The sequence below is a fragment of the Erythrolamprus reginae genome, chromosome 1 (genome assembly GCF_031021105.1).
Source record: "Erythrolamprus reginae isolate rEryReg1 chromosome 1, rEryReg1.hap1, whole genome shotgun sequence".
NCBI classification, from domain to species: domain Eukaryota; kingdom Metazoa; phylum Chordata; class Lepidosauria; order Squamata; family Dipsadidae; genus Erythrolamprus; species Erythrolamprus reginae.
Genome location: NC_091950.1, coordinates 254987289 through 254999699, shown reverse-complemented (window position 1 = coordinate 254999699; position 12411 = coordinate 254987289). Strand labels below are relative to the sequence as shown.

Sequence of the window (12411 nt, the reverse complement as noted above, 5' to 3'; positions counted from 1 at the left end):
ATTCCTCCACAAGGAGTGATAAGGGAGGCAGACATTGTGCCTCTGAGCAAAAGAGAAGGCACTGATGATCGACTTTAAGAGCGCTGAGAAGCAAAAAGTAAAAGTAGCGGCAGTGGGGTTGACAGTGGCATATGTCTCTGTCCCTCTCTACAAGGACGTGAAGGCATACACCATGCCTCTGAGGAAAACATTACAAACAAATGACAATGATACCCACTTTTTAAGAAAACCCAATTTTTTTTAAAAAAATTTTATTTTAATGATGCTATAATCCCTTACATCTGGGTGGAATCAGGGTGACTGAATGGAGCTGAGTATTTACTGGCCAGATGCCTTTTCTGATGCCTCAGTGGAGCTCACAGCAGATATTTCCTCTTAGTGCCGAGACATAGAAATATTTGCCGCTACTTAGGATCAAACTCACAGCCTCCACTTCTAGGCCAGCATGCCGCTCAAGACAACTCAAATTGATAGAATTAATTCAAAATTTTCCAATACAATTTTAACATTCACTTCTATTTGACAGGAAAGTAGACACATTCAAATGTGGCAGAAATTGCTTTTTCTTAATTGAGTTTGAGTGACAGATCAAGATAATACAGCAAAACAAAACAAAACTGACATCTTATCTTTTATTCTGTGTCTTACAAGTAGTAAAGTACCAAACTTGAATTGTTCTGTGACAATTCTCCATTATCTGCACATCCTCTTTATACAAATGCTCATTGATCGATTAATGATAACTTTTGGTCCTGATATGATGGCAAGTAGGCATTTCATCATTCAGTGTGATTAAATTGTATCTATTCATATACATTTTTATAGGCCTAACCATGGAGTTCCTCCAACTCTTATACTTTGTGGATTTATTAATCAGCTCTTATTCCTCTGATCAGATATATTCACCATACTGCTTGGGCTCAAAAATTTAAAACATTAAGGAATTATAGAAGTGAAATCAATTTCTAATGATAGTTTTATACTTATGCTACTTGGTATGTGTTCTGTCTGGGTCACTCCGGAAGCCAGACACATCAGTAAAAGGCAAAGGCAGTTTATAACATTCAAGAAAAACACAGGTAACAGAAAATGTCCTTACAAACAGGAAAACGCTGTATCTTCAAATATATCCACGAAGGCAAAAGTCCATGCAGCAATACAGGATTCTTGCTGCCAAGACAAGGCTGTAGATAACAGACCTACACCTCCCACGGGTCTTCCAAACTGCTGGGCCACAAGCCAGGAACAGAGACATTGAGAACAAAGCAGGACACCGTAACTCCAACTGATAACACTCCACATGGCTTTAAGGGCTTGCCTGCCTTTTAAACCCTGCTAAGGAGGACCACACCCAAGCCCAGCTGTTCCTAATTCAGTGCTGATAATACTTCTTTAATTCCTCCTTTCTTTGATCTGAACGTCTCTGTCGCATGTCAATGACGGCTTGTGCTTCATCACCTAATGACTCCAAGCTACTGGCTGGGGAGAGCCCCCCCCCCCAGGGCTCTCATGCTGTTCTCCTTCGTCCCATTCCTGACTTTCCTCTCCCCCGTCAGACTGTTCAGCCCCCTCCTCTTCGCTGTCATCCTCCTCCGGGCATGGAGCCAGCAGAGACACAGCTGGTCCCTGAGCAGCCTCCGGCTGAACCACAACAGTATGTACTTTTCAGGAAGTCAAACTACTAGATTTAAGGAATAAAATATATTCAACTTCAACAATACAAGAGTTTTCTCATCTTTGTTGCCAGACATTTAAATGCAGACCAACTGCTGGTTCCGTCGGTGCTGGTCCATGAGCACCGCCATCTTGTTTTTAGCTTCTGCGCATGCTCAGAAGCGAATTTTTACTTCTGAGCATGCACAGAAGCCAAGTTTTTGGCACTGTACATGTGCACCCACACAATATGGCCACGCGGCTTGTAATGCACATGTAGCAATGCGGTGCAGGAGGAAGCAAACCAGTGGCGAGGTAAGTTAGAACCCACTCCTGCATGCTTCCTAGGGAATGGTCAGTCAGGAGGGAGCTATAGCCTGCAGATGCATAATGGGTGGACAAAAAGGCTGAAAAGGGACTTCCTCTAACATCTCAGGCTGCAAAAGACACAGTGGGAAACTTTTATCTGCCAGATTTTACTAATGTAGCATTACAATAAAGTAGAATTATCTCTTCTGCTCACGTTTCCTGTCTGGTCTACCTGGAGGCTGAACAGTCATTTTGAAACAAAAATTATTTTAAAAGCACTTTCATAATTAAATATTCCAGAAGCAATTCCTGCACCTAATAACAGATGTGAGCAATATTTATGCCAGGTCCTTTCAAGGTTAAAATGCAATAAATGAATGGCAGGTCACTTTTGAGGATTGCTCCATGAAGGCTAGATGCCAAGTATCTTTGAAGCTGCTGTCTTTAAAAACCTATTCTAGAATTAATCTATGAAAATATATTTTGAAAGATAATTCCTGTCTCTCTTAACTTCAGTCAGTAAAAAAATAATGAGAATATAACCCACTCTTCCTTAACACAATGCTCTCTGGTGGTGTTAAGCTCAGCTTCTATATCATTCCTTGGCAGCAATAGCCATGGTTGTTGACAACTGCAATTGAAAATCTCTGCAGGGCACCACATTGTAGAAAGCTAACAAAGACAGTAAAGCAGATAGTTCTTGGGCTTTTTTTTGTAAACAGATGAAATAGAAATCTTGAAGATAATACAGTAAACTGATGTGGGATTATGTTTATGAAAAATTAGTATTCTGGTATTATGCAAGTAGTAGTAGTTTTTTAAATATTATTATTATTACTATTACTATTACTATTATTATTATTATTAGACTTCTATGCCGCCCTTCTCAATTGACTCAGAGCAGCATACAACATAATAAATACAATACAGTGTACAGAAATCTAATATTAAAAATGCTACAAAGACTAAAAATTTCTAAAACCTCATTTATCCTAACCCAATCATCCACATTCATCTAATCTAGTCACTCAAAGCATCAGCTGGAGTTAAGTCTTAACACTCACGGCCCCCATGTCATGCTTTGCAAAAGACCATAAGAGAGGGAGCGGTAAGGCTCTCCAGAGGAAGTTCGTTCCAAAAGGCCGGGGCCCCCACAGAGAAGGCTCTTCCCCTAGGTCCGGCCAGATGACATTGCCTGGCCGATGGGACTCGGAGAAGGCCGACTCTAACTGCCCGCTGGAATACATGACCAGAAGGTGGTCCCATAGGTAATCTGGTCCTAAGACATGTAGGGCTTTAGTGTTATAAGGCCATGTAGGTCTTTAGTGTTGTACCACATATGGTTTATTTTTAGTGGGCAATTTGAGATGGTGGTTCCCAAGTTTTTGTCACCCAGAGCTAGTGTTCTTAAATTTGATCCAACATCTTCTATGCTGGCTTCTAGGCTAACATAATTTATTTATCCTTCTTTTTTTAGCTCTTTGTAAATAATTGCAGACTATTTCCATATTAACTTGCATTGTCCTTTGTCCCGCAAATCACTTTGATTATATAAACTAATCATGAAGTTTAACTGTTAAAATCCTTTTTCTAATATTTCATAGATTTCTATCTTTCTTGTATATTTCCCAAGGGCTGACTCCCCACCCCCTTCAATTAAAAATGAAACTCTGTACAGTATAATTAGATTTCTGGGCCTCAAATGAACTCAAAAACTTTCTAAAATGTAGAAGATGGACAAAAGAACAGAAGACAGGACCAGGCATAGTTGATAACAGAAAAAGGCTGAATTTAATGGATATCAGTCTGACTTACTTGGCTGCCTGGGGGAAAAAACTTGCACCATAATCCCTGAGCATAGCCTCCCCCCCTCTTATTTTTCATCTCCAAAACAGAAATAAAGTGCATTTTAAATGTTTTTCAGTGAATTTTAAAAGAAATGTTTCCTACTGTTTTTTAAAAGATGCTGTTATTAATTAAAGGATGATTGCAAACTATAATTCAAATAAGGGTGCAAAACTAATCAGTAAGAACAGATTTTTAAAAAAAATCTAAACAACACAGCTGATCTATACTTCAATTTAAGGAGAAACATTGCTATCATTGTAAGAGTAGAAGAGTCATTACAGACTTTTGGAATTAGCAAAAGATTACTGGAGCTCAGAGTTAACAATGTGCTTTTGCATCCTGAGTTATCTTTTATAAGAATTAGGAAGGTATTCAAAATAAATATGTAGACATTACAATGAGTTAGCATGCTCTCTCAGGGAGATAAAATAATTTTATAAGATAAAATCAAGTAATGAAAAATGCAGAGGTCCTGAAGCGGCTGGGAGCACTTGAATGATTATTTTTCGTAATAAAAAACCTGGCTTGAATTCTGTGTTAAATAAAAGGAGAACGCTCATACTTTGACACTAATGTTTATCACAGCAGTAAATTAATTTGTTCATCACTTCTGGCAGAAGAGAAATTTCTATTCTCAAAATCTCTGTATTCTTCATTACTGATACCACTTCAGTGTACTTCAAGATGCTTTCAATACAGTTATTCAGTTATTCACAAAGCCATTATATCTACTCCTCAAGATCTCATTTGCACTAGATTTGAAAAACATCTGAAATTTCACAGATTATCACATAAATACTATGCTTAACAAAAGGATGAACAAACCTTTGGTGACCAGGGCCAACAATAAACAAAATTGGATGAGGAAAAAGAAGGTGATAATGCAAGATAGCAGAGGCATTGTTATTCAGGGGCAGAGAGAGAGTTCATCCCATCTCAGGTTTTGGAGGAAGAGAAATAAAAGGAGAAGGTGAAGTTTGCCTTAATAGAAAGCCATTCCATTAAAACTAACATTTGTTGATTATGGATTTTTTCCCTTTAAACAGGGAAAATAGTTTTGGTGAGATGGGTGGCTGTACAAATCTGATTAACAAATCAAAATAAATAAATAAATAATTAACAAAGGAATCAGGCAGCCTCTAATTTAATAGATAGGCATGTATGTATGAGCTTCTAAGAAAGTGTTTGCAAAAAGCCCTAACATTTTTTAGCTAAAAACAGTGGCCACTGGAAATTGTTACTTGGGACTGCTATAAATTTAGCAAATAGTATGAATGATATTCTGAGACACTGGAATTTTTCATTGATCAATAAGGCTAATTCAAAACTTAAGATATTCTATCATTTTCCATTTCAAAAGCCTCCTTGGCTTTGCACATTAAGATTAGAACCGTTAGTAACTTGGTCACCTGGGACACTGGAACTGGCAGTGACCCGGCCTGCCCCTGAGCCGGTAGGCACCACCATTTTGTTTTTTGCTTCTGCACATGCGCAGAAGCTTTTTCTTTAGTCCTGTGCATGATGCCCAAAGCACCTGCATTACATGTCCCTGAGCAAACCGGCAGTAGCAGAATCCAGAACCCACTCCTAGTATATACATTGCAGGGCAGGAACTTGTATTTCATGTATGTTAATTAGCAAGCACTGTGAGAGCGGTAGCTGAGCAATTTGAGAATAAAAGAGATATATCATTCTTTCCTTCAACTTCATGATGACAAGAAGAAGAAAAAAAGAGCAATATATATCAAAGTTTTCTGAAACTGATTAAAAGAACCCTTCCATATAAAGCTTATTGATAGCACCACAAGAGTATTAAAATGAACTTACATTTTAAATACAGCAAACTAGATTGTCTCTGCACAAAATAAATAATTGTAATTTCCTAAGTAACAGAAAGATTTATAGACTGAATACAGGTAGCAAATGTATTTTAGCTGCTTTACATTCTGTTGGTTACGGAGGGTTGTTTAATTAAATCTCAACTGAAATCAATTAATTGATATTTCATGTAAAAATGTTACAATGGTTTAGAATGATATAATCTTGGAATATAATTCATGCATTTCTGAAAACAATTTAGAATTGCTGAACGATCCCTTAAAATGGTCTATAAGTAAGAGCACAGGCTGCCTGAAAGTTAGTTAGCACCTGGGCTCCTTGTGCTCTGCCCCTTTATGACCTTTCCCTAGTAGGTCCAGCTGCCCAGTGTGGAATTGAGTAGAAAAGAACCTGTCGAAGATGCGTGTTGTTGTTTGTGGTGATATAACATCATAGTTGTTCTGGGAGTGACAGGGGAAGTGATTTGAGTGCCCATGACATTGGAAATAGATAAAAGAGTCTGTGACAAACAAACAACAGAAGTTAGGAAATCATATTTGATTTTACCTGCAACCTTCAGCAAATTTGCAAGTCCCATAAGTTTGGCCGATTGCTTATAGTTCATGGGCAGCTGAGAGAGACATTCCTTGATAAGGCTGAGTCGATCAGAACACAAGCGCACTGGAGAGAAAATATGTTTATTAAGAAATGCAACAAAATTGTATTTGAGGCAGATACTTGTAAAGTGTTCATATGCACTATAAATGTAAATGTATATTTAAAGTAGGCCTATGCAGACCATTCCAACTAGTGTTTCATAAACCTTGTTGGTGCAAATGAAGCATCTCTCTGTGAAGTGCTAAAGCTTCAACATCCTACAGGAGATTCCGTGTGATTGCTTTGAAGGCACAGACAACACTTTAGCTGGGACTCTGAACCAGAAGTGGATCAGCTATATACATATATACATGTGGACAAATGTGAGGAACAGCTGAGCCTTCCAGAAGACACAGCTTTTTGGCTACTTCAAAAACTGCCTCTTACACACTGATGTGCAATGAAAAATACCCTTGTCAAAAGCTGTGAGGAACCCAAAGTCAAAGCACAATTGAACATCTTCATTCATGTGGCCAAAATTTTTACTCTAGGAAATATAAATGGGCCTCTTCCATCTTTGGAGGATAAAATCATTATGCTAACAGTTTGGAACCTTTATTTCTTTTCCAAACACTGAAAATATGAAAACATGAAATATGAAATAGTACAGCCAAATCCAGAAGGGTCATCTTAGTTTCCACTCTGTTAATCCAGTTAACTCTGACTTTTCACAAAAAAATAATTTTAGATTTTATATTCTGTTTATTTTATGAGCCTGCAAGTAGTATTTTTCTTTTGCATGGTACCATTTTCAAAATAAGTACATGATGATACGCAATGTAAGGTTTTTTAAATGTTTTTGCAAACACTACAGCTGACTCTGTAATTAATGACCTTTTGTACTCATTAAACAAAACAGATTTTTAAAGCAAGATTTTTTAAAGCAATAGTAACAGTAGTTCATTTCAAACAATAGAAGCATCAAAAACTCCTGAAAGGTGTGTGTGGGGTGGCAAATAAATATAAAACAAAAATAACAAAAAAAATGTATCATTAAGTATGGCTGACTGATGATATATGACAATATCTGATAATATATTAAGGCAGGTAAAATGCAGGGCTATGTACTGTATGTCAGGAGCAAAGTGGAGGTAAGTTGGATGCAGCATGAATTGAGTATTTAAAAACATAAACAAAAAGCAATAGGGACAAGAATAATTTAGTAATGATAAACGTGGATTACCACATTTTTCGGAGTATAAAACGCACAGGAGTATAAGACACACCTTAGTTTTTGGGGAGGAAAATAGGGAAAAGAATCTGCTTACCAGATATTCATCTGGCTAGCATCCTTAGTCTGGTCAGTTTCAGCACATTATTTTATCCCCTGGTTAGGGCTTTAAAAAAACCTTATTTGGAGAGAGTAACAATGAAAGAGCTTGCAAGCCTGTAAGAGCTGGGAACATTGTTAGCACCTGGTTACGAATGGAAAGAAACATTCAGAGCAACTAGAACAATTAAAAAAACCCTACGAAGACAGGGTTTGGAAAACATTATTTACAGAGAGTAACAGTGAAAGAGCTTGCAAGCCGGTAAGAGCTGGGAACATTATTAGCACCTGGTTAGGGCTGGAAAGAAACATTTGGAGCAAGTTAGAGCAATGAAAACCCCCCTGAAAAGACAGGGCTTGGAAAACATCCTTAGCAGAGAGTAACAGTGAAAGAGCTTGTAAGCAGGAAGAACTGGGAACATCGTTAGCACCTGGTTAGGACTGGAAAGAAACTTACTCCAAGAAAGTTAGAGTAATGAAAAAAACTCTGCAAAGACTTAAAGCTTGGAAAACATTCTTGGCAGACAGTAACAATGAAATAACCTGCAAGATAAGAGCTGGGAAGATTTTTAGCACCTAGTTAGGGATGGGAGAAAAAAGCTTTGAAAAAAGCTGCATTCAGAGTATAAGAAGCATCTGAATTTTCAGCCTCTTTTGGGGAGGAAAAGGGTGCATCTTATATTCAGAAAAAATACAATAAATACAGAGGTAAATAAACAGTATGAAAGAGGTACAGACTGCTTTGGTCATACAGAAAGAATGAAAGAATCATAAAACAAATATATGAAGCAAGAATGAAGATGACACCCATGATTACATGAAGCTATTGAGATCCTCCAAAACAGACGATTGACAGGATTAAAGAACCAAAGTCATGATATAAGTGGTATGGCTGTGGTAGGGATAAGAATTTATAGGTAATGTATGAACATTTTAAAGGAGATATAGCAGCAATTGGTTTTTGTATAAATGTCATATTATGGTAGTGAATAAATTTCTTGTGATCTATGCTAATTAATATGAAAAACAGTTTGGATTTTTTAAAAATGTGGGTTTTTAGATTCTAAAGTGTCTGAGTAAAGCAGATGCAACTATACCAGTAGGATTAAACAACAAATTGCACGATACAGTAAGTTATGGAGAACAGTGCATATTCTTTAGCTTTGTTTTCTTTTATTAAGTTTTAATAATATAACTTAAAGGTTTTAATATAAAGGTTAGGGGGACATTGAACAATGTATCCCAAAAGAGAAATATTGGTAAAATCCAACCAAAAAAAATTGGATGCAAATAAGGCATAACTCAGTCCTTCATTAAATGTAATGAGACTTCAAAAATACATTATTTTTGCAAATAACTGAACCCATTAGATTTATTTATACAAGAGTACTGAAATGCAATGAATGTACCTAATACTTGGAAAAATATGAGCGCTTAAGGCTAGTACTCAAAAATTGCTAAAAAGAACCACATACGACATAGAAATAATAGAGCTAAACTGTACCTTGTAATGGCAAAATTTTCACACCAAATTCTTCAAAGTAACTAAGAGAACGAATAAGATCTAGTTCTTCTTGAATAACAGAAGGACAGTCTGTAATGAGTTGTAAGCAGGATCTTTAAAAAAGAGAGATTTAAAACTTTTTTTCTTCAAGTAAAATTAATTTAACAGAAAGTTGACTCTTTAAAAAAAAGAAAATAATGGACATAAATGACTAAAATTGTCCTAGTTTATCTGTCTGTCTGTCTGTCTGTCTGTCTGTCTGTCTGTCTGTCTCTCAAGGCCGAAATGGTGCCATCCTAGTCTCCCTTAATTTTAAAAATTCAGCAAAAAAACATGTGATACATATATACATACATACATATATATATATATATATATAAACTGAGACTCAGGGCGGCTTACGGCATATTAGAAATCTACATAAACAATATTCTAAAAACCCATACTTTAACTGAATATTAGGAAATGTGTCCATAAACCTTTGTAACAAAATTACAAAGACTTACATAGAAACAAAGAAGATTGACGGCAGAAAAGGACCTCATGGTCCATCTAGTCTGCCCTTATACTATTTCCTGCATTTTATCTTAGGATGGATATATATTTATCCCAGGCATGTTTAAATTCAGTTACTGAGGATTTACCAACCACATCTGCTGGAAGTTTGCCCCAAGCATCTACTGCTCTTTCAGTAAAATAATATTTTCTCATGTTGCTTCTGATCTTTCCTCCAACTAACCTCAGATTGTGACCCCTTGTTCTTGTGTTCACTTCCTATTAAAAACACTTCCCTCCTGAACCTTATTGAACCTTTTAACATATTTAAATGTTCCGATCATGTCCCCCCTTTCCCTTCTGTCCTCCAGATTATACAGATTGAGTTCATTAAATCTTTCCTGATAAGTTTTATGCTTAAGACCCTCCACCATTCTTGTAGCCCATCTTTGGACCCGTTCAATTTTGTCAATATCTTTTTGTAGGTGAGGTCTCCAGAACTGAACACAGTATTCCAAATGTGGTCTTGCCAGTGCTCTATATAGCGGTATCAAAATCTCCCTTTTCCTGCTTGTTATACCTCTAGCTATGCAGCCAAGCATTCTACTTGCTTTCCCTACCGCCTGACCGTACTGTTCACCCATTTTGAGACTGTCAGAAATCACTACCCTTAAATCCTTCTCTTCTGAAGGTTTTGCTAACACAGAACTGCCAATACAATACGCAGATTGAGGATTCCTTTCCCCCAAGTGCATTATTTTACATTTGGAATCATTAAACTGCAGTTTCCATTGCTTTGATCATTTATCTAGTAAAGCTAAATTGTTTGCCATATTACAGATGCCTCCAGGAATATCAACCCTATTGCACACTTTAGAGTCATCGGCAAATAGGCAAACCTTCCCTACCAAACTTTCCCCTATGTCACTCACAAATATATTAAAAAGAATAGGACCCAGAACAGACCCTTGTGACACACCGCTTGTAACCAGTCTCTGCTCAGAATACTCGCCATTAACAACAACCCTCTGATGTCTACGCTTCAGCCAGCTGCAAATCCACTGAACTACCCAGGGATTAAGTCCAATCTTCACTAATTTATCTATCAGCTCTTTATGTGGAACCGTATCAAAATCTTTGCTGAAGTCCAGACAGGCAATATCCACGGCACCCCCTTTGGGATAAATTTCCATTCCTAATTGGAAGAAGTATTAGAAACAATGAAGATCAACCCCAATCCTTAGAACAAGCTCAGCTGAAAAAAGAGCACACTGTTAGATGAGGACTACACTGTTTTCTAGATATCTTCTCCTATCTTCTAAAGAGGGGATCACCTAAAAACTGCTGAGTTAGCTTTTTTAAAAAAATGTTTACAAATTATGGCATTTTTATGTCATCACTCTCTGATTTAATTTTGTTCCCAGAACCTATTAATAATATTACTGTAAAGACAAATAGTCTTGGAAATGCAAAGAAAACATGAAGTGCATAGAATTAATAAGAGTATGACAGATTTTTACAAAGAAATACCATAACTTTAAATGTAGAGATGAGACAATTAGAATAAATATATGATCACCTGGCCAAATCCATGCAAGTATCAGTCAGACTGGTTGAAGAGTTGAAATACTCTCTGCTAGCAGCCAAAACTAATTCAATGCTTTTCTCATAGTTGATTCTGTATTGCATTTTTCCTTTAGAAACAGGGGGATCTATTGACCAAACACTGCAGTGCATCATTTGCCCAGCTAAATGGATATTCTCCAGCAGGCTTGAACATAGAAGACTTTCAGTAAAAATCTACAAAATAAAACACAGTCAATGTCATAAAATGTTTTTATGCTTGCTAAACCCTTAAACGGAGAGACTGAAATAGACAGCATAGGACAGCTTTCAGATACATGTAAATCAATATACTGTAATTATGTTTTAAGAAATCTTTTAAAAACAAACCTCAACCTAATTTGTATATTGAGCATTTAAAACATTTATATGACTGCCCATTTTATATTATGATTATTAGTAGTATTACTATTATTTATTAGATTTGTATGCCACCCCTTTCTGAAGACTCGAATAACCCTCCTGCGGGGAATGGTTATGAATAACCCTCCCACGGAGAACCAAAAAATCTCACCGAAATGTGCCCACACACACATTCCTGTGCGTGATTTTGCTACCTACACAGGTGCTAGAAGCGTAATTGCGCTCGATCCCTCACTCATGTTCTAGAGCCGGGGGTTTGCGCAATTAGGCATCCTGGCAGCAGCCCACCTCTGTCTTGAATCTAAAAAGGTCCAAATAATGTTTTTAGCAGATGGTTAAAAAAATGTCATAATCTATCAATTGGTCTAAAATCAATATCTCTGTTCTCAACCAATTTTTCATACGTTGGATTCCCCCCCCCCCCAAAAAAATCAATTTTGCACGAGAAAATGGACTGTTTTCATTACACATTCCATTGCTTTCTAATTAATGTAAGTTTTTTCTAGAGATACTACATTTGGCTATATTTATATTCTAATATTATTCACCCTATACAGTGGTACCTCAAGATATGAACCCCTCGTCTTACGAACAACTCGTGATACGAACCCGGGGTTCAGAAAAAATTTGCCTCTTCGTACGAACTTTTTTCGTGTTACGAACGCCAAACCCGAACTTCCGGGTTCGGCGTTCGGAGGCTGCTGGAAAGCCGCCCGGCTGTTTTAAAAGGTGACAGCCGGCGGCGGGGCTTCTTTCTGGGTTCGGGAGGCCACTTTGGGGTTTTGTCTGGGAGGGAGTCAGGAAGGTCCTCCTGCTCTCCCCCCCCAGCGAAAAACACAAAGACGGTCTGACAGGCAGGGCAGAGTAGCCT

At 37.2% G+C, this 12411-nt stretch overlaps 1 protein-coding gene across 1 annotated transcript in view; it reads right to left on the bottom strand.

Annotated features, from left to right (window-relative positions):
• NBAS (NBAS subunit of NRZ tethering complex) overlaps positions 1-12411 on the bottom strand; it is a 194249-nt gene that overhangs the window by 89787 nt on the left and 92051 nt on the right. The window contains exons 30-32 of the mRNA XM_070732857.1: positions 11134-11354; positions 9060-9172; positions 6196-6309 (exon numbers count right to left, since the gene is read on the bottom strand). Coding sequence (XP_070588958.1) covers positions 6196-6309; positions 9060-9172; positions 11134-11354 — 448 coding nt within the window. The remainder of the gene's footprint in view (positions 1-6195; positions 6310-9059; positions 9173-11133; positions 11355-12411) is intronic.